At 50.3% G+C, this 21,810-nt stretch overlaps 5 protein-coding genes and 2 pseudogenes across 5 annotated transcripts; 3 read left to right on the forward strand and 4 right to left on the reverse strand.

The window, feature by feature from the left end:
* Positions 1-65: 65 nt before the first annotated feature.
* On the forward strand, positions 66-1,145 carry SAPIO_CDS9325 (annotated as a pseudogene; the record flags this gene model as incomplete).
* Positions 1,146-1,686: 541 nt separating this feature from the next.
* SAPIO_CDS9326 (putative 1,4-beta-D-glucan cellobiohydrolase A) lies at positions 1,687-3,281 on the reverse strand (the record flags this gene model as incomplete). Its single annotated transcript, XM_016790751.1, has 4 exons — positions 1,687-1,732; positions 1,817-2,637; positions 2,721-2,924; positions 2,994-3,281. 4 exons carry the CDS (start codon positions 3,279-3,281, stop codon positions 1,687-1,689), a joined length of 1,359 nt encoding a protein of 452 aa, XP_016639261.1.
* A 2,572-nt stretch (positions 3,282-5,853) lies between these two features.
* On the reverse strand, positions 5,854-7,406 carry SAPIO_CDS9327 (Uncharacterized protein; the record flags this gene model as incomplete). The annotated part of the gene is made up of 5 exons (XM_016790752.1): positions 5,854-6,872; positions 6,946-6,995; positions 7,055-7,089; positions 7,155-7,294; positions 7,388-7,406. 5 exons carry the CDS (start codon positions 7,404-7,406, stop codon positions 5,854-5,856), a joined length of 1,263 nt encoding a protein of 420 aa, XP_016639262.1.
* A 5,452-nt stretch (positions 7,407-12,858) lies between these two features.
* SAPIO_CDS9328 lies at positions 12,859-13,326 on the forward strand (annotated as a pseudogene; the record flags this gene model as incomplete).
* Positions 13,327-14,054: 728 nt separating this feature from the next.
* SAPIO_CDS9329 (uncharacterized protein) lies at positions 14,055-16,127 on the reverse strand (the record flags this gene model as incomplete). The annotated part of the gene is made up of 3 exons (XM_016790753.1): positions 14,055-14,895; positions 14,971-15,609; positions 15,769-16,127. 3 exons carry the CDS (start codon positions 16,125-16,127, stop codon positions 14,055-14,057), a joined length of 1,839 nt encoding a protein of 612 aa, XP_016639263.1.
* Positions 16,128-17,824: 1,697 nt separating this feature from the next.
* Positions 17,825-18,706, forward strand: SAPIO_CDS9330 (uncharacterized protein; the record flags this gene model as incomplete). The annotated part of the gene is made up of 3 exons (XM_016790754.1): positions 17,825-18,247; positions 18,318-18,524; positions 18,590-18,706. 3 exons carry the CDS (start codon positions 17,825-17,827, stop codon positions 18,704-18,706), a joined length of 747 nt encoding a protein of 248 aa, XP_016639264.1.
* A 931-nt stretch (positions 18,707-19,637) lies between these two features.
* SAPIO_CDS9331 (uncharacterized protein) lies at positions 19,638-20,751 on the reverse strand (the record flags this gene model as incomplete). Its single annotated transcript, XM_016790755.1, has 3 exons — positions 19,638-19,986; positions 20,170-20,421; positions 20,636-20,751. The coding sequence occupies 3 exons, from the start codon at positions 20,749-20,751 to the stop codon at positions 19,638-19,640; spliced, it is 717 nt and encodes a 238-aa protein (XP_016639265.1).
* Positions 20,752-21,810: the final 1,059 nt, after the last annotated feature.

Raw genomic sequence — 21,810 nt, forward strand, 5'->3', positions numbered from 1 at the left:
CCTCGGAGCTCTCGAGATCAGTATTGCTCAACTCCAACTATGCGCGATAATTCAACACCAACAAAATGTCTCTCCGACAGCCGCGCGACCTCCTCGCGATCCCACACTCTCTCCGCTCCCTCCTCATAACGCGCCTCCTCTCACCACCGTGTCACACACGCAGCTACTCAACAGCGCCGCCTCCAGCGCGCGAATCCCTCCTCGGCCTCTGGGCTTCTCCAAGCATCAACCTCGCGCCACCCCCCAATCCCTTCGCCCTCCCGACGCCCACCTTCGATGCTGTCCCCGCAGATCTCCGAACCGCTTCCGACTTCTTCCTCAAGCAGAAGCCGAACTTCATATACTCCGCCGTAGACTGGCGCAGCCACCAGGTCAACTACTATGTCCCCGAGATATGCGTCCTAGGCTGCTCGAACGCGGGCAAGTCGACGTTTATCAACGCTTTGCTGGGCATGAACCTCGCGAGGAGTAGCTCTCGCCCGGGAAGCACGCGGGAGATGAATGCGTATGCTACGGGACCCATCGTTAAGAGGAAGGTGATCAAGAATAAGAATGCCAAGACGACGAATAAGATGGATTTATTACGGAGTCTTGTGCTCATGGATACGCCGGGTTACGGATTCAACAGCGTCAAGGAATGGGGGAAACAGATTGAGGAGTATCTCGAGAGGCGGACGATGCTAAAAGGCGTGGTCTTGCTCTTGAGGAGCGATATTCCGCTTACGAAATGGGACGTCGAGGTATTGGAGTTCCTCGCGCATCACGGGAAGAAAACGGCGATTTTCTTGACGAGGGCCGATAGGTGTGGGGAGGACAAGTGGCTGAAGACGTGTGTGGAGAGGTGCGAGCAGGTGAGGGAATTACTCGAGGAGCCGCCGAGGAAGAGCTGGCCGAAGGGAGACTGGACTCCGGATTTTTGTGTTACGGCGGCGGGGATGGCTGACGGAGGGTTCGTTAAGAGGGGGAAGTTGAAAAAGACGCCTGCGAGAGAAGAAGCAGGGATGGGTGGTGCGAGGATCGCTGTCTTGAAGCTGGCTGGACTTTTGGGTGAAGAGGCGGAGAAGAAGAAAAAGGAGCCAGCTCCTGAGCCGTGGGTTGGGAAGACAGTATCTTGGGACTCGATACCTGTGAAGGGCGCCGCCTGAGTGTGAACTCTAACCGCGGAATCGAAGCGAAGATCGCGAAATGTACCACCAGTTTACCACTTGTTTGGATGAGTTCGGGGGGCTTTCATGCCCTCCGTGTATATCATATGATAGATTATCTCTGTACCGTATACTCTAGCATCTAGACGCGATGGGGAAAAAAAGGAAAAGAAAAGAACGGCTACCAGGTTGTCTGAGGCGCAGAGTTTGTCTTCAAACGTTGGAATAAAGACGTTCTTATGACATCGATACGGCGGATTTCGGCTCGACAAGAGGACCTCGCACCTCTTGCTATCCAGTTTCCGAATTGTAACCACACATTTCTAGCTGTGAGAAAAACGGTAGGCAAAGAAATGAAGATATATATCAGTAGAAAGCCTCTGGAGAGTATTTTCTAAGAAATCTATTTGAAATGAATACAGAGGTATTACATGCAGAGAGTAATCCTGTCTATCCCGACGAACCATGGGTCATGCACAATATCCCCTATCACCGTCTGATCTCTTCTTAATATATCCCCTAGCTTCAATCATCTAGCACTCTATGGCTGGTCGAAAGTCGAGCCGATGGGACCGAACTTGATGTTTCTGTGCCATTTTGTTAGTTACTCTGCCATGCCGAACGAGGGAAAGAATATTTTCGGGAATAAAAAGAAAAAAAGAAAAACGTACGAGAAGATAACCTGGTCATTACCCTGGGCCTCCTCAACCTCCTCAGGAACACCCGAGCTAGTAGGGCAAGAACCACGGCCCTTACCAGGGCTATCAGGAGAAGCATCGGTCGGGAAGGTAGAGTCGAGCCACAACATATTGGCGTAGTGGTCATCCCAGAGCGACATGACGAGGACCATCTCTCCGGCGACAGCCTCCGTGAACTGCCCAAGACCGCCCTTCTGGTTGAAAATGTCCTCATCACCAAAGGCCACCTTTTGCGACTTGCAGAACTCCTCGTTGATCTCGTTTCCGGGATTCCCTTCGATGAGGGATTCGCTGTTGGGAATGACCTTGCCGTCCTGAACGTAGAACCGGCGAATGGCCGAGAGCTGGCCGCCCTCCTCGATGAACTGTGTCACGACCGTGAAGACCTTGTTCGTATCGACGGTCATGCCGGGGCCGTAGAATTCGCGATCACCTTGACGGTAAGAGTTGAAATCGCAACCATCAGGATCGCAGGTACCACCGTAGCGGTCGTCGGAATACGTTCCGCCGCAGGAATCGCCGGTACACATGTGCTGGCCGACGGTCGTGCACGGGTGCGGCGTGTAGGCTGTGGAGATGGAGTTGGCCTCCCAGATGTCCATCTCGGAACAGCATGATCCCATCTCACCGACGCCTGCGTTCTGGTCGTTGTCGGAGGGGTTCCAGCCGTTGATGTTGCCCTTGCCGTTGATGAACTTGAGGTCGCGGGGGCATTGGGCGTCACAGTAACCGGTTCCGTACTTTGCACCTGCCTTGTTGCTGGAGTACTTGGCCTTGCCACCATCGGCGTCCATCTGCAGGCGGGAGCCATTAGAATTTTTGAAACCTCACTAGCGCCTAGATGCTTGTGCCGGGAACTTAGGGGTAGAAAACTTACAGAGACAAAGTAAAGGGCGCCGTTTAGACCACATCCGAGCTTAGACATGTCGACATCGAAGGTGAACTCGTTGCCGAGGAGAGTGAACATCTGATACCTGTCGGTGTTCTCCATGAGATAGAGACGCGAGCCAACATTGGCACCATACTCGTGCTTAGTGACGAACTTGAGGGTAAGGGCATCACCGCTCGCAGAAGCACCATACTGCAATTGAGGTGTTAACCACTGCAAGCGATCGTCCGGAGGGTAAAAAGGTTGATAATAGATACTTACAGTTCCGGTATAATCAGCACCATCCACAGCGCACTTAGTACCACACTCCTCGGGGCTGCTGCACTTGTCGGTCCAGATGTTGCCGTCATAGCAATTCTCGTATCCATCGACCTCATGAAGCCATCGCCAGTTGGCATCGAGCACCAGCTCGCCGTTGACCTTGGTACAGCTGCCTCCAGAAGAGCACTTTGACCAAGACATCTTGGGGTGGGTCTCGGCGGTTTCGGTACCGACTTGCTGGGCCGTGGCGGCCGCAAGGAGAGCGGATAGAACGGCTGCGCGACGCATGTTGAAGGTTCAAGGGTGTCACTAACTGTTAAGGAAGGGAGGTCAGTGCAGGAGGGAAAAGATGGAGAAGGCGGGAAAGTGGATGATGGTGATGAGAGTGAGGATCTGGAACGAGGGAACGAATTGAGTCGACATGAACCCTTTTATACTACATCCCTAGCACACATCTCGAGTCTCCACAATCTATCTCGTCTTCTTTTCCGTCTTCTACACGTGGTATCCGAAATGAGAGGCTCCGGGGTATAGCAACGGCAGCGTTCTCCGGAACGGTATGATGGGCTTTAAGCCGCCGTAGTGATATAAGTCGAGGCATCACGATGCGGCGAACAATGTGGTGCCGTTCGAGTAAATGAATTGAGCCCGATAAGTGCGACCCGCTCCCATTTAGTGTCCATTGGACGACATGCTTTCCGCGTGCCTGATCCAGCTGAGCATAGCTTTTTCGAATGAGATTGTGGAGAATTCTCTTAAGTGGCAACGGGAAGTGAAAGGGGAGTGAAGTCTCTGGTTCGGAGGGGCGTCATCAAAATACCTCCCTCACATGACTTGTTTGTATCTCAATTCAGAGCCGCAGAAAATCTATTCCAACAGATCTGCATGAACTCTGGGGACATAAAGCTGGCTGTAATGGGATATCCCTCCTGGGTGAAAGTGTGGCACGCCCTGATTATGTAGTCTGGTGGGAAAGAAAATCCGAGCCAGACTGGACCAGAGAGTTGCCGTAAAGGACTCCTTGTAGCGGTCGATATGTGGCCTGGTCTTGAGCGGCCGAATTGAATAGTGTCTTTGAATATACCCGAGTTGAAGGTAGCCTGAATTGCTAGCCAGAGCTCGCAGTAGTTGAGGAAGAGTGAGAGAGTCCAAAAAGGCACCACTCACTCCGCCACACTAAGTCCTTAGTTTTCAAATACGGCTGATGGGGCATCCGTACCGTCCATCGAAGAAGTGTACCCACTTCGCGATATGGGCGACTGTCACTGGCTAGGTGTGCTTTGCAGTGGCATCACTCGGCCAGTTGTAAATATTAGCAGCGGCAAGAGGGTCAGGCGGCCGGGGCGATTGCAAGTGATGGGCCCCCATGCGCCATAAAAGAACGGGCTTGCAAGGTACGGAATTTCTCCTTCGAGCTCGAGTGCGAGCCAAGTAAAGTGGTTCCTGGCAAGTTCAACTCATTGCCGGCCAGAGTCCTGCCGTCGTTGCAGGATAGGGTTGAGTGGGCATTCCAAGCGGGCGGGCGTACAAGGCGGCAAGAAGGGGCCAGATTCTCACCAGCCGTCCCCATCTCCACAACTCAGATGGGCTTGCTCGAGTAGGCTGTATAAACTTGATGGCGATGTGGACCCTATGATCCACGTCTAGCCATGAGGGGTCTCGGCTAAAGACTTGGCCCATGTTTCTTTGCGTGCAGGAACTGGGCCATTTTGAGGGAATTTGTTTGCGGAGCTCTTTCAAGATGACCGAGCTGGGGCATTGTGTCGACTATGGAGACGGGAGCCGTGTTGCTGCCGTGTTCAAATGGGGAAAGAAAAAGGAGTATAAAACTTTGAAAATTGACTGGATTCTGCGTGGAAGATTGGGGTGAGGTCGATGAAACAAGTTGGCGGGATACAGGAAGTTGAAATAGGGCTGATACTTGGAAGACCAGTTTGAGCCTCATGAGGCTCTTTCGACTAATTCGCAATTACAACCTCCCCAGGGACAGGATAGCATCCCAAGACTTGCCAAGTGACTCTACACCCAATCTCCTCCTTGACCGAGAAGCCAAGTTAGCCAAGCCAGTTAAACGTCGTCGCGGTACATCGGAAGGAGATTTTACGAAAGTCTCTTGGCGGAGACGGATAAGCGGCATGCTTGGAAGCGAACATTCGGGGTCTGCTTTGTTCTATATATTGAGTGCTATTTTACAGATTCCGCTCGACATGGGGGAAAAGAACTGGCAGTAGCGCGGGATCGTGAAGGCGGCTGATAGGGGAAGGGGATATTTAGAGAAGACGGCAGAGCTGGCGCCGGTAAATTTCACTGCTAATTGGGAAATGCGTTCCGCGTTCCGAATTTCATTATGCGGTGGTGCCTGGGTCGGGGCCAAAGTGATTCTCGAGAATAGGGAAAAGGAAAAAAAAAGAAAAAGAAGAAGAAGAAAAAGTTGTCCCGTCTTGGCTGAGTAGGAATTACTCTGTAGCTGACTCTCAAGAAGTAGGATGAGTGAATGTGTGCTCTGGTGATCGGTCATCGACATAAGCCCAGCAACCCGGAGCGTCATGATGCCAGGGCCGATCCCGAATTCACGTTGAACTTCTGCATTTCGACACTTCTCGAGCACCTGCCAAGGCGGGAGGCCGCGTGGAGCTACCAGGTCTCGTTCTTCATCTTTCCCTCCGCTGCCAAGCTCATCACATCCAGGAACGAGGTTTGAATGCCAAGGTGTCGAATTTAGAGCCGGGCTTGGCCAAGTTTGTGCGTTTGTGCGTCCGACATCCAAAATCGTGAAGAAATCCGAGCCCTATGATACATCTTCGCGGGGGATAACCAAAGTGCTATGCCAAGCTGTACGTGTGAGATGTACGAGGACACATCAAACTTTCCTTAATCGGCCGGACCGACGTCGTCCAGAGTCCTCAGCCTTGACATCGACATTTTCCGAAGTAGCACTTTTAGTCGTCGCCGCGGCGGACTTCCTTTGCCTCTTCGGTGCAGGAGATGAAGTGACTTCCTCCTTCGATACAGAGACCCTTGTCCTCTTCGACTTGGATTTAGTCTCTACTTCTTCTTCTATCTCAACTTTGGTGACCACGGATTTTCTAGCCGGCTTCTTCGCAGGTGTAGAACCGGTATTCTCGACGGTCTCGACGGTGGTCACCTTGGTTCTCTTCTTTGTGGCCTTCGTGGCGGGGACAGTCTCCGCATCCTCCTCCTCCTCTTCCTCCTCGACTTTGACATCTGTACTTCCGATTTTCTTCTGCAAGCTGGGCGCGTAACAACTGGTTCGGCCGCCAACAGTAAGGAATGCCAGCTTGTGACCATTAGGTAGCTTCAAAGTGGATGCCTTCTTCCCCTTGGACCATCTATGGTTGAAAAGCCAATGCTCTGGGAACTGTTCCGAATCTCCAAGCTTGTCGCAAGCAGTTTGACAAACATCAATGATCGAGTCGTACAGCCTCTTGATGTGGTCATCGCCGAACTCGTCGCTGTACTGCTCGGGGTGGAGGCGTGCGTGGTATAAAACCTCGTCGCCAACCCAATTCCCTATTCCACTGATAAACTTCTGATCGAGGAGAAGGGCTTTGATGGGCACCTTGCGCGATTTAATCTTTTTCCGCAGAAATTCTTCGGTGAAGATGTCCTTGTCGACAACCGGATCTGGGCCGTTCTCAACGAGCGGCGAGTTCTTCCGAATCTCGCTGGCCGGGCAGTCAACTAGGCGAACTCGCCCTAGGCGGCGAGGGTCGGTAAAGGCTAACTTCACGGGGGGTTTCGAGTTGGTCTCCAGCTGGAACTTCCAGAACTTTGGTGGCCATTGCTCTCCCTCGCCTTTTTTCAGCTTATTGTAGTAATTTGTATATGCCGTTTTCTCATCCTTGATATGGATCCAGCCTGGAGCGAAAGCGTTGTTAGTCCCGCGATATCATGGTATTCATCATTAGTGGATCAAGACTCTGGGTATTACCTGTCATCCCAAAGTGCATCACAACATGCGGAGGTTTGTCAAAAGCGATCCTAGACAAGTTAAAGTTAGACACGAACTTTCTATTCTATTCGGAATTGAGAAAGCATACCAAAAGTATTTCCCCTGGCTGCCTGCAGATATGACCTAGGGGTAGATTCGGTTGATTAATGGCCAAGCCCGGGCCTCAGTTATGGGAGTCGAGAAGTTACCTTCTTTCCCTTCAGTGAGGTCTCTATCTCAGGGCCGCTCGTGCCGGCCTTGCCAAAGACGATGGCATCTTCAACGGCAGTCACCTTGGAAATGGTCTTGCCGACAAGGTGAAGGCGGAGGAAGTGGACGATTCTCGCAACTACGGGAAAACATTAGCAACCAAATATTGCGTACAACCCATGGAAACCACGGAGTGCGGCCATAATTCAGGCAATTGAGATTTTCGGGTTACCTTCAGCTATCTCGGGCATTTTGAATGAGTTAACTTGGAGGAGGCGAAGGTTCGTTCGGTGAAGGAACGCGTGAATGAAAGATCGTGGTTCGGGACACGCGGAGTCATTTGATATTGTCGATGCTGGTCACTCTTACTAACCCCGGTCGCGCCCTTCCCTTGCCACCAAATTGATCCCCTGTTGCTGCTCCCAGTGGCGCATGCAAGTTCAGATAACCAAAACCAGTTTGAATAACTCGCGTAATTTTATCTAATGAAATGGAAGGGAAAAATACTTTTTCATCTGAAGAGTTTTCACAAAAATACTTCGATTTGGCGGTGTTACTGCTAGTAAATTAGGTACCTCGATGAAGTGGTATGGAGGGGATAAGCTTAAGGAAGACAAAATGATCGACCGGGAGGGGGGATCTAGCTGGAATTACAACTCGGCACACGTAGATGGCAGAATGAGGTGGGAGGAGACGAGAAGATCAGAAGTCGCTTGTATTCTACAACGCAAGGTTTGGAGATCCTCCGTATCTACCAACCGTTTTCGCCTGTCCTTGTCGAAGACGATACTGTGGGAAAGTAGTCCCCTAAGACTGGCTCTATGGGTTTGGGTTAACAGAGGTGAATTTGATGTAAACGCTTGGAAGCCTAATTGCCCCAGTCGCTTGCTACGCCACGTTTCGGCCATCGACGTAATCTTTCCTTTCGAAGAAAAGCAGCGGTGACGATGGAGAGCTGTAAATAAAGATGTATTGATTATATTCCAATCAAAACTTTTCCAGCAATAATATGTGAAATATTCCTCCTGTCTACTTCGTACTTAACTTTATTTTTGCATTCGACTACAAGGACTGTTAGGACAGCCAAGTCACATCATCTCGCGGCTCAGGTGCCCCGGGCTTTTTTCGTGCTATCTCGGGAAGGGTCGATATTGATCTTAGATTAGGGGCATGTTTGCATGCCTAGATGTGGCCCTCTCAGATGAAGAGGTCGAATTATTATTCCACTTACGACAAGAATGCCTGTGGCTGGGGATGCGGTCGCAGGTTGGCCGTGGTATGTCTCAGGGGCCCATGCGGCCCTGATGAAGTTGACCTTTTTCCAAAACTACAGTCTAAGCCACCCTCTGTCGTTTTTGATCCTCGTGGCAAATTTCAAGCAGAGGACGAGATTTTTTTCGCCTCCCCCCCAAAAAGAGCCTGGGGAATAACAGGTCCGGCAGGGAGGTGCCCAAGAGAGAGAGGCCTGGTGAGTGCTGGGCTTCGCTCGAATATCGGCGCTGTTTTGAGTTTGCCAAACCTGACGGCTGCTTCTTCATCAAAAATGAGACTAAAATCTTTAGAGACCGAGGACCTTTTCATTCCAGCCACGTCACTATGGGGATGCAACATAGTGTTTGTCTATGATCACTTCAATGTTCTGTAATTAGTTAGAACTCTCTCGCTCGACGCTGGAGGCAGTCAATCCTTGCTTAATGTCCTTCCCGCAGGCTCTGTCCGACAAATGAGTCAGGGAGAGGGAGATTCCCCAGGACCCTAAACACATCGCCCATCGTATCGTATCGCGGCAGGTGGCGGCGAGAACTCTGTATCATCAGAAGTTTGAAGAGGTTGAGGTAGCACTTGAGGGAAAGGGCTCACCACTCCGCGTCTCAGTTACTGGAATTCCAGCTCGGAGAGTATCCAGTATTTTGAGATCGTCTGAACAGATGGGCATCCTTCATGGAAAAAGACCTCAGCTACGAATTAGTGCGGTTATGTTCCGGCTTACTAGCCCGGGGCAGAGCAGTATCTCCAGAAATTGGAATCCGGTATCAAGAGGCCTCTAGATTAGGAGATGGAGTGAACTCATGGAAGTGACCATGGAGTGGTATATTCCTTAGTCTATCACCCATCGTAGGATCCGTGTGACCCGTGTAAGGCGTCTGTATCATGAATCCGGCCAGAATTTGATGGTCTGAGAATATTTTGAGAGCTCGACACTTCGAGGATCGCGACTTCCACACGAGATCAGCTGACCTTGGTACGTACCACTTTCTGAGTCAGCCGTAGCCGCTTCAATTTCGCAAAAGCTGGCAAGCCCCACATCCAAAGCCTCAGGATAAATAATTTTCTTTCTCCATTTTGAATTTCTTTCAAGCTCTTCGATTCCTGCTTCTTGAAAGCAGAATTCGAGTCCTCACCTCGAAGAGGCCTGGTCCGGCCCTCTTCAGGGTCTTTGCTATTGGTAAGTTCATGTTTATGCCTTCGTCTTCGTTCGCATCCAATCCCGTTCCCTACCGCAGCTGGTATGATGATTTGATAAACCGCAAACTAGAGTCTTTGATCTCCCACAGGGACGACATGAAACTTCTTTTTCACGTCAGTCTGATTGACCAGCTGCTGGATATTTCTGTGTTTTCATTTCAGTGACAGAATGTGATCTAACGCGAAGATAGATGCCAGGTTCAGGACAAGCTGATGCGATGGCTTTCATTTGAGCCGCAGATTGCCTGACCACCTGAACAAGCTATTCCTCGAGTGCAACTTGTATGTATAGCCCACTTGTTTTTGACGCTTTCCTTTCCCCTCGTGTTCATGATGATCATTCGTGCGATTGCACGCTGGAAATTACCGGCTGAGCATCTGCTTTGACGATATCAAATTGGCTGTTTCTGATACCCATCACTCGATCCTTCGCTGTTATTGTGTTTGCTTGTCTAATCTGGCTATGGCTAACACTGCTGCAGTCATAGTTGCACGCTCATTTAAAAGGTACATATTCCCGTTACTACCACAATACCCTCGGTCTTTTTTTCTCTCGCCATTGAATGATGAATCGCGGCACTGGGCTCCGACATGTATACATGAGCAGACAACGCCTTCTGTGGCAGGCCTAGAAAACCTCGCCCACTGACTCACCTTGGCCACCCTCGATATTTGTTTTGACAACCGGGTATCCTTTGGGATGGTATGGCTGACTTGGCACAGTTGCTATCACATATATTGCCTTGATACTAAAATCCCAGTAAATTAAAGGTTTGTAACCCCGTCTTCTAGTTATTCCGAGTCCTCTACGATATGATGATTTCAGATGACGAGTCTTACTCGGGCTTCCCGATGCTGATACTCATTTTTAATTCCATTCATGCTTCCTGATATCGTTTTCTATTTTCTCTATTCACAAGCTCACAATGCGGAATGACTCGTGCTAACCAGGAGTCAGGAACTGTATGAAACAAAAGCAACAACGTATGTCGTCACGAGTCTCTTTTTTTTGCCTTGACCTCAGTTTCAATGATGAGCCATACACAATGACAAGCATATGTCCGAGCCTTCAAGGCGACGAAGATATCTTTTCGACATTCCTGAACAAGCCCTTCACCTTTCTTCTCTGCCTGAGCCCTGGGTTGTAAGGGTTGGTGAGACTAACAGTTGCCCCTGATAGTGTGTGTATTATTTCACACTCGCTGTGGATTACTCGACGCAGCTGGGCCTAATTCCTCTTCTATCTTTCTGGAACAGACACAGTGAGAGACCATATGCGTATCGTATCATAAAGGTTTGTCATCTCTTCAGACATGTTTACCCTTTTTACCTTACCCTCTGCACTATATGATGACTCAATATTATCACGACGGTCAACTTAGCCATACGCATTGATGACATCGCCCTTGACAAGGCATTTATTCCTGACATGTGCCCTTCACTGCAACCTCATAATCTACTTGCTACTGTTACAGCTAGTCGCTAACAGGTGATTTAGTTTGCTTGTGCCTGAAACCCCTTGCTATATCCTGTCGCTGGACTAGACGAGGAGCCAGCTTCCCGTCTCGTGCTTGACTCGTAGGAAAAGTCTCGAAAGCTCGACTATTGTCGTCCAGAGAAGTCTAACCTCCGCGTGGCTGTGCCTGCGTAAGGTAAGCAAAGGAAAGGATAACTGAAACACGTTGCTGTAGACGGACCAAAGCTCACGGGTTATTTGGTTCGGCGGTCTAGTAGAGGTGTGAAGAAGAAGTGGAACAGTGAACAGAATTGGGTAAAGCAGCATATTACTCGCGATACAAGCGCAGAGCGCTCTCACAAAGGATAACGGCTGATTTACTAACCCACCTAACCCAGCACAGATATATTATATTATTCATTACCACAGGCCATAAGCCTTGACAAGGAAGAAAAGAAAAATGAAAATTTAAAACTTTGCACTCTCATTGCTCTCCATCTTTTCGGCCGTTCCAATTGTCGCAATGTGTTTTGAAAAGAAGACCTTCCAAGCACCTCATGGTAGGCTCCATCTTGCATGTCTTGCTGCTCGAGATTAATATGAGTAGTCTAGGTTTCTCGAATCCTTCCATCGCAGATGGTCATCCACAATTTAAAGGGTCATCGTCCTTCTATCTCCAGCTCTCCGAATCCCGTATCTCAGGATCCACTCAGTTAGTGGGTCAGCGCCATCTTCCGTTCGCCGGGGTTCGTACGAGCGTAACCTCACGAGATGGTTCGGCGGTGGGTCACCAGAAGAGTGTGTGGCCGATGTGTGGGAAAGGCAGAGCCAGTGATGGGTCACCCACCGCTTTGGCCCCGGAGCATACTGTCGGTTGATATTCCTAACAAGTTTAGTGGAATCTGCTGAGATTCGTAGTCCACATCATCCTTCCCCGAAAACAATAGTTGGTCCAAAACGCTGCCTCGTTTCTACAGCTACTGTTAACCGAAGAAAGAGAGGCCGTAGACTCAGTTGACAGATCGGGTCTTCTGCCCGCTAGTAGTCTGGCCGACGCACCATCCGCGTCTCTCAAGCCTTTCTCCAAAACCTCACCCTCTGCTCATCCTCCACAGGACCACTTCAGCTTCTGCCGCCCAGGAAGCCGGCATCGGCTGATACCCAACGATGATGCGAGACCAGTCAAGTTTGGAAATGGGACTAGAGTTATCATCACTCATTATTGTCCTGTACTCATTAACGCCCGCTCCCTATTCCTCCCAATCCATTTCTCGCCGTCAAACTATCACATGAAGGGCCAGCAGCGCACACGTGAAGACTTGAGACTGATTCCAGATTTTTGTCAGCCCTCCTGTTACACAAACTCGGAACGCGGCGTCTACTTCCAACACGCCTTACCCCTCTTCCCCAAAATCCCGTGGAAGATTCCTAATCCGCCGTCATTTTGCAGCTACAGTTGACGTGGCAGAACGCGATTCGTTAAGTGAAAGGTCTTTCTGCTTCCGTCACATCCGTATGGTCTTTTCCGGGTTGGAGCTCTGATGATGCTCAATAAGCGCATGTTCCGCCGATGGCTGGCGGGATAGTTCTTACATGCTCACGGGACTCGACGGATGGGAAGAATAAAACATGCCTACATCTCCTTCTAGTTTATATATTTGTCTTTCCGCACCCTCTAGTTAGTAGCCCTCCTTTCTATTCCATCCATCTTTCTCTGTCTATTACCGAACTTGCATTACCGGCGTAATATCCAAATCCTTCTATCCCATCTTTTATCAAGAATGATCGATTACAGAGACGGCTTTATCATCTTCCACCGTGTGGAGGACTCCTCCTCTCGAGACCGCTATGAGCGGGGCCGAGGCATCGTCGCACAACCTCGGAAAAATGGCCCCATAACCCTCTCCCCCTTTCGCAATACACCCGAATTCTATGATACTCGCGACGCCGTTCGGAACCATGGTTCGCTATCCAACATGACGCCCACTTCCCTAATATCCGCCTACGAGGAGAGCCTCAAGGCCGCCGAGGCCCTTGCAGACTTCCGGGTGCGAGAGGGTAGAAGAAAAGTGGTGATCCACGAGATCTGGATTCCTAAAAGACGCCAACACCCTCTGGTTGAGTTCCGGAGGCTACGCGGCTTGAGGGAGTATCTTGGGTTGTCGATCCGACGGTACATGGAGAACGAGGTTGTCTTCTTGGACCGAATACCTGACGAATATATAAGGAGTCACCAACGCTTTAACTGATGGATCGTGGAGAGACAAAAAGGCGAAGTAAGTGTAGGAGAGGGCGCGACGTCTTCGCTCATGCCCTTTACTTCCATTTCCGACATCGAATAACTTCCCTCCCAGGGGCCCCTTTCAGTGTGTTGCTAGGACTGATTGAAGGCATCGCACCTGCGACTACCTATAAACGGCGCTGTGCCAGTCCTCCACCGAGAGCGTCCTAAGCCTTCTAATGACATGTCTCTCGACTAGCTCGCCATGACATGTCGGGGGAAACTTGACGAGCTTGTTTCCGCGAAAAGTAGCTCTGTGGATGATTATACGAGGAAATTCATTGTACGATCCCGGGTTTATTTCACCATAGGCTCCTCGGCCTTCTTCTTTGTGTCTTGTTTGTGGAATACGGATATTTATGCTCAAGGTTTTTGTCTATCTGTTTGACCGAAAAGAAACATAACTTATAAGACCTTTCCTAAGTTCTCACTATACTTTGAAATAATCAACTATATTTCCCATGTAGTTTTCGCAACTACCTCATCTAGTGCTAGAACTTCTCATTATCCTACACCTCTCCTTCAGCTAAGCCCTCAGTATCGTAAATTGCCGTATTAATCGCTTATCGACAAAGCTCGCTGCATCTCCTTTCCGTCGACCAGCGCCAAGCTCAACCTGCGATGATTATCATTCGGCTCCTTTATCACACCAGAATCTAGAGATTGCACGGATGCAAAGGACTGGCATCAATGATCTCAGAATCCTCCCGAACTCCACATATTCAAAAACGTGGTAAGAGGACTTATAACACCCTGCCTCACAGCCTGCAAGAATGCCGAATTCCCCAAGTCCGGCGTCGGATCGAACGCGCACAGAATGCACTTCCGGATTGCATCCGCCAGCCCAAAGCCAAACTCTTCCTCTGCACGAGTTTGCCACCTCAATGCTGTGCAAAGGTCGGTCAGGTCGTTGGGCTGGCCTATTTTGTCGAGGTAGTCGGCCCTAAAGTGTTGGTTTTCTAAGGTGTCGCGGAACACGAGTTCCAAGAGGACGACGCCCAGTTTGAAGAGGCTCTCCCGTGCTAGTGCTGCTGCGGTCCCGGCCTGGGCCGGCCGTTTTTTCAGTGTTCTGGGAAGCGAGGCATGGGAGAAGTATGGCTGTGGTTTCTCAGTGCTCGTACCGCTTCCTCTTAGGACAAGGAGCTCCGTCTTGGTCCACGACGGCGGAACCCATGGCGTTGGGCCCAAGTAAAGAAGGCTAAGGGCCAACGATAGCCCAAGGCGAATACGCGTCTCCCTCCGGGGCGTATTGCTGAGGAAGCTTTCTACGGATTCTAACCTGCAGTCCTGAAGTTCGGACTGGTCTGGGGGATCTAAATAGATGAAGAGTCTGTTTCCTCGGTCTGGCTGAAGGAAGCCTAAGCAGCAGTCCATGTCTTGGCACCGAATTGTAGAGCAGAGGTCGGTGATAACCTTGGCATTCTTACGCTCAAGGTGGGTAGAGTTTTCGGGTTGGTCATTGGCAAAACGCACCCGCCGAGGATTAGGAGGAGCCGCGGCCGGGGCCGGGGCCGCGGTCGGGGATGGAGCCCGTTGACTGTTTTGATTTGTCAATAACTCCAGCTTCTTAACACTAGATTGGAATTCAGTACTTCGGCAGATGAGAACTCACATTTCTGAAGCGCTGCCTCTAGATGTAGAGCTCCTTATGGTGCTAGTCGGTGAAGCAGATCTCCTCTCTCTCGAGTAACCCGGTATTGAGAGTCTCGAGAGTTTTCCGCGGCTTTTTTTAGGCTCTTCGTCCAGAGCAAAATCTGCAGGGTGAATATTGTTCGCTGTCAGGACACTAGAGACTGCCAACAATGGAACTGCTTTTGACCCTTTCAATCCGAAACGCTCCTTGAGCCGGTTTTTGATCGACATCTTCTGGGATAATTCGGAAATGTCGTCCGGTCTGTACCGCTCTACCGTCCGTGGCCTCTCGATCGCAGGTGATTCCACCATCACTTTCAACTGAGTGCGGCAGGAATTGTCATCGAAGAGAACTTGAAGATATGCCTTCTCGTCATCCTTTCTACCCTCGCTTGGCTGGACTTTGATACCACACGGATGGTTTTGAGTACAGGTGCAAAACCACTGCAGTTGCAAGCATTGGTACAGAGCTTGTGCGTGTTCCTGGACTGCCGTGAACGAGGTTGCACCAGATCCTTGTTTTGGAGATGGAGTTAACTGGATCCTGTTAGAGGCCTTGTCGAGGAACCTCCAGAGTGCGTCATTCTTGTCTCTTATTCTGGAAAGCAATTGGTCTTTCCTGTGGAAGAAACTGGTTTTCAGCTTGAACATTTCGTGTTCTAACCTATCGTTGCTCATTTTATCTAGCTAAGAACAACACTCATGAGTTTCGTTCTTATATCGCTCACGTCAAAAGCGTAGATTCCCTCTCACCTTCCCAATTGCCAGTATATCGCACAACTCCTCCAAAGAATCCTCGATATCTTTAAGCTCCCTCATGAACCAAGGGAAGTACCGAGCTTGGATTCGTCTTTTGAGCTCGGCTTGAATCTTGGGACTGTGCCAGAGAACCGAATTTGGGTCAAACTGCATTGCCTCTCGTTCTTCTTCGCTGATGTCCAACGGTGCCAAGAGGACGTCGAGGTTCAGGGAAAAGGCAATTTGCTCCCTCTCAATAGACGATATGAGATCCTCGAATTCCCTCTCGAATTTCCACCACGTCCTCACATCTCGGAAGACGCCCCGGAGCTCTTTCGCCGCCTCGAGCAAGAGGGGGAACGCTCCAAGGACCAGCCCGGCGATCTCGAAACCTGACATTATATTTGAATCTTATTCACCCCTTGTCCACGGGGTGGAGATAATTCGAAGAGAAGAGAGGGAAGCCGAGCCCATCTCGGTATCGTCGTTGCCGAGAGACGCAACGCTGGACTAGTGCAGCCGAACCCCATGAGAGAAACCCCTCATTCTCATGCACAGCTGTGCTTCTCTCAATAGACCCAGAACCCAATTATCCAATCATCGAATCCAATCATCATATCAACCCATTATGAGCTCTGCGCAGTCGCAGTCGCAGTCACGTGGAGATGGTTCAGTGTGTTCACGGCTATGAGCAAAAGAGAGTATCAAATCCTGTGGATGAGAGAACAATTCATCTGAAAGATTTCCCAATGCACCACAATACACCATTAACATGGACTCGGAGGCCACCTCTTCTCTCTCGTTATACTCTTTGACTTCCTTGTGCGTCGTGTCTCTAGACGGTCTTTCGAATCGCCTCCGGAATTATCCCGCTCTGGGTGACTTGAAGGACATCTCCGAGGATAATGGTGGGCGTTTTCGGGTTTGGATCGGGAATCTCGGAGCCCTCCAACTTCCCAAGTCTACTAAGTCGCTCGATTACCGGCTGAGAAGCGCAGCATATATACGGACGGGAGTCCTAACCGGTCTTGAAAGGTTGGAAAACTTGGCTAGGAGAGGTGAGCAGCATGAGCAAAACTTCACTTCGCCGGTTTGATTGAGTAGCTGGGCGTGGTAGCAACAGTTTTGCGTAATAGAGTTGACGAGAAACGCCAATGTCCACAGCTTTCAACTTCCTTTCGGATTTGGAAACGGATGATGTAGGTGCATACTCGACAGCTCGTCCAGCGTCAGACCCAATTTGGGAGCCACTGAGAGAGCTGGTACTGGGCATCCAGTCGTCCGTTAGCCACCTTTTTGCTCTATCGATAATAATACGCAGACATCGTCCGAGAGGTCGCTTCCCTCCCCTTGATTCTTTTACCCATCTTGAGGCATCTCCAGATATCAGCGGCGTCTCTGATAAGTATCCCAAGACCAAGCGTACTCCATGGCTTTCGAAGCGTCTGGGGAATGCGATAACCTTACGAAGGCAGTTTATCCAGCACAGGCAGGAACATCGACAAAAGCTGGCGAACGCCCACTTGGGAGGAGTTATAGATGACATATCCACGCTCGCCACGACATATGTCGAGGATCTCAAGTCGTCTCATCCTGGCCAGAGCTCCGATGCGGCGCTCAATCGGTTGTCTGTTTGTACTTTCGCTACTTCTTTCATGACTGACAGCGAGGGCCAAGCGATTGGAAGACGAATTCCGGATCTCACAGAGATGGTGATGGAGGGGGTTCAAGCGGAATACGATAAAGCATTCGAATGCCCTTACTGCCGCACTATCCAAACCATGGGGACCCGTTTTGAGTGGAAGTATGTGGTTAGCCGCCACAAAGCTATTTCCTGCTAGCGGTTAAAAATGAGCCTCGTGAGATGGTTGACGATTCGCTGACAAGGAGTTCATCTCTAATCTACCAGAAGCCATGTTTTCGCGGATCTCCAACCCTATGTCTGCACGTTTGAGGAGTGTTCTTCGCCGTCGACCTTGTTTCCTACTCGCCGCGAATGGATAGATCACGAGCTAAAAGTCCATCAATGTCGATGGTCATGTAATTTATGCATTGCTGGCGGCAGAGAAGCATTCGACACTGGTACCGAAGAAGACATGGTGCGCCACCTTCAAACCCGCCACCCCGGCATGGTCGCGGAAAGTCAGATGCAGACGATCCTAGACGCCTTCAAGCGGCCGGTCCGGCACAGCAAGCTCCTTTCTTGTCCTCTTTGCGATGAATGGGAACCGCCCGACTCGTTAATAGACCAGGGGAGCCCATCAAGGCATTATTACCGGCACCTGGCAAGACATCTACAACTCCTGGCGCTCGAATCTCTGCCCTTATCGATTGAAGGCCTTGAGATAAACCTTCCCGAAGAGGAGACTGATGTGGAAGAGTCCGAGGGTGAAAGTGATTCGGAAAGTCTCTCCGAGTCTTCCAGGACAGTTCAATGCCCAACCTGCCACATTCGCTGGTATCAGGATGATGGGGGCACGGCATGCCATCATTGTCGGGCAGAGGGAAACGCCAGCCCGGTAAGAGATGATATTTTCATGCGTTCTGGAGTTTCCTGTGGGCAACCAACCCGGTGCTAACGTTTCTCAGGAGGCCCCCCGACGATTCTCGGGTCTTTTCCGTTCAGCTCTCGACCTCCCTTCATCCTCAAGTGTCGGAGATGAAGATGAACCCGAAAGGATTTATATCAAGAATGGATACAAGGTTTTGTGGCTAGGCGCTTCGCTGTATTCGTTCAACATGTCACGAACTAAATATGAAGCTGGATATCCGTTCTTGACATATCAAGCTGGCGAGGTGCGTTTCTTCTTTAAAAATGCGGGCAGGATTATGTACAATCTGGTTAACATGAGACTTCCCAGATATTCGACGTGATCGCGGAGAAAGGCGAACTCTGGCTCGCCTTCAACGAGGACGACCCATCCGAACAAGTCGGATGGCTCTGGTCGAAACACTTTGCCAAGTTAGCAGATTCGTAGGGACGCCTGAGCCTAAAGTGGATTTAATGCCTGGTTTCATACATAAAGGCGCGTCTTTTCTTCTTTCCGCCTGGATCTCGGCAGGAGCTTGGACGAGGGCTCGCACTTTATTATTTGCTCGCTTCATACGCTGATAGACCAACCGCGAGTTTTTCACCAAGCCACTAATCAATGTAACGACATGGTTGATGGACATGCAAGCTATGCTATGTAATATATATATCGTGCGACCTAGTCTCGTTTGCTGCTATCAAAAAAGACGAGGCTATTTACATGTCTGGCGCTGGCAGACTGGTCATAACAGTAAGGTAATAGAAAAAGAAGAACCAAACGAAGAAAAAAAGAAAAAAAAAAAGAAAGAAAGAAAGAAAAGTATAAGAAAGAGAAGAAAGGAAAAACAAAATAAAAAGAGTCATAAAAAGAGAAAAATAAAAGAAATCGTAACTCTAATAAGTCAAACGCTTCATCCCATCTTGCCTCCTCGGCATCGTGAGCTCATCCCCATTCATCATGTCATAAATCAGTTACAAAGGAGATTCGCAATGGTTCTTTCTGTTCCAACCCTACTTTCCCCATGTCCCAGCCCGCTATAAAAGAAGACCCCTCTTGCCCCGGATCCGTACCCCGCGAGCTGTTGGCTGAGGTCGCCTCATCAAGTATTAAGTGAGAGGCAGGCGGACGATTCGTCCACGTCCGTCGTCTAAGAATCAAGCCCCGCCGCGGTCCGGGGTAAAGTTGCCCGAAGAGTCTGTCTCGTCTTTTCCTTTTTTTTGGGGGGGGGTTCTCTTTTTTTCTTTTTCCTCTTTTTTAACCTCTTCTTTTTTACAAAAAAACTTTTTAACTTTTTTTTTTTTTTCTTTTTTTCTTTTTTCTTTTTTCTTTTTTCCTTTTTCTTTTTCTCTTCTAGGCGTGTGTGTAAACACAAGCCAGTTTACCGCCCCCTGCCTCCGGACCGGGGCGGCCGAGCATTGTTGTAACCGTAGAGATAATCCGGCGTCCGATCCGGACCAGGGAAACCCAAATCCTGGCTATCTTGAACCAGCTCCTCCGCAGGCGTTATGTTGATTTCCGGAGGTCCAGTGTAGGGATTAAGAGCCGTTTGAATGGAGAGCTGAGTGCCCTCGAAGTTGGCGGATTCGGAGGCGCCGGCGAGGGAGAAGTCGCCTCGCTGGAAGGGCGCCCAAGGCTCCGGGCTGGTAGGACCAGGAACGAGTGGATAGCCGGGGCTGTGGCTATTTGGACCCCGGAGAGGAGAGCCAGGAGCGAGTGGAAAATCGGCGCTATTTTGACCTTGGAGGGGGGAACCATGAACGAGTAAAAATTCGGGCCTGTTTTGATCCTGCATAGGAGAATATCTAGGACTGGAATGAGAAGAGAGGGGAAAAGGAAAAGGAAGATTAGTGAACAGACTCTTGGCGAGAGACAAGGTGAACAACAAGGGGAAAAGGGGGGGATCGACTAACTAATCGGGTGGAGTGAGGTACTGACCCCCGGGGGAGTAGGCGCTGAAAGATCCCGTAGTCCCGTCATCGAAATAGTGGAAAAAGTTCTCAGCGTCCGAAGGGATCGGGCCGGGGAGGCCGCCGGAGACGTTGGCGATAAGGGAGGAAGGTGGCTCGTCCGTGTCCATGTTGGAATTCAAGGGAGAAGGAGCCGGTCGGTTTGGGCTCAGACCGTCCCCGTAAGGGCTCGAGGGTCCTGGCGTGCTTCGTCTCCTGTGCCTTTGGTATTTCCTAATCCCCCATCGTTTCAAGTGAGACCTGTAGCTTCGGACACTACCCGCGGCCGGCGGCGGTCAGCATTCAAGTTGCCGCTATTCGTCGGGAAAGGACACGCAACACATCCGCCACGGGGAGATGGGATCGAAATAGGTGAGGACAAGGGGCTCATTTTCTTCCCCTCATAAAACATGCATAGAAGAAGACTCACGATTTCACGAAGCCGTAGTTGTTTTTCATGTGTTTGCGGACCTCGTCACAGGTCTTGTTCTGGCCCTGGTATAGGTTGACGATAGTGCCCTGGTACTGTTGCCAGTCGTCAGGCATCGTGTTGTACTTGGAAGAAAATATGAGGATCTGGAGTAGGACGGTATAGAGAGGGGTGGGTTGAGAAAAGGAGAGTTTCGGTGTGTAAGAGCGGGTTGAACAATGTATAAGAAGGAGTGTACGAATCGAAGGAAGTAGAAGAAGCAATTGTGGCAGACGGCGTGGTATAAAGGCTATAACTTCATCATCCCAGATAGGAAGAAGCCGTCTCAGAAGAAATATGATAAAAGAAATAATCAACTTCTCGTTTCCGTTGTGGGTAGCCTCCGTTTTTATGAACAAGACACGCGCGGGGTCGAAGAAGGCGGACAGGAGAAGGCATCCAGACGGTTGAGACTGGCTGAAGTAACAAGGCGACCTTCTAGATTGTGTACCTTTACTATGCCGTTCTCGTAGCCAGGGTACTTTATTGGCCTCTTGCTTCTTGTCCCATCAGAAACCGAAAAGGGTTGGCATCCTTAAGAGCCTCAAATCCACTCCCTAATTTCTTGGGCTGCGATACAAGTTGGCCGCGGGCAACCTTGGGGGGGGGGGGGGGGGGGGGGGGGGGGGAGAAAAAGAAAGCGGAGAGAAGGTGGCTTAGAAGTAAGTGAAGAAGAGGTGTGTCTACAATAGGAAGGGTATTGGAAAGGGGGTGCGGACAGAAGGCGCATTAAGGTTGGTTGGTTTCTCGTGCTTCCTCATCTAGTGCTTGGTGATGGGAGATGCATGGGTCTGCAGGCGCCCTCATCTTTTCGATTGGCTCTTGGGAGGTGTTGCTGTACTGTTGATCACTGCGAATAATGGCCCTCGCCCCGAACTATGAAAGGGACAACTTCCCTGTAGCGCATTCACCGCATATCGCGATCTCTGAGAAGGAGACGCTTGAACCTTCTGGGGTTCGGTTCAAGGGAAGAATGCAGGGAGCGATGCATTCTATGGAGAAGCCGATGATGCGCGTTATGCAGAGAGATCCCTGAAGTGCTGCAGAGCAGCGGTCACACCGTCCGAACTTTCATCGATCGGACGGTTGGGCCTAAGCCGTCGAACAATCGGTCTCAATTCATTGCTTTCGATGCT

Source organism: Scedosporium apiospermum, assembly GCF_000732125.1.
Source record: "Scedosporium apiospermum strain IHEM 14462 chromosome Unknown SEQ_SAPIO_0143, whole genome shotgun sequence".
NCBI classification, from domain to species: domain Eukaryota; kingdom Fungi; phylum Ascomycota; class Sordariomycetes; order Microascales; family Microascaceae; genus Scedosporium; species Scedosporium apiospermum.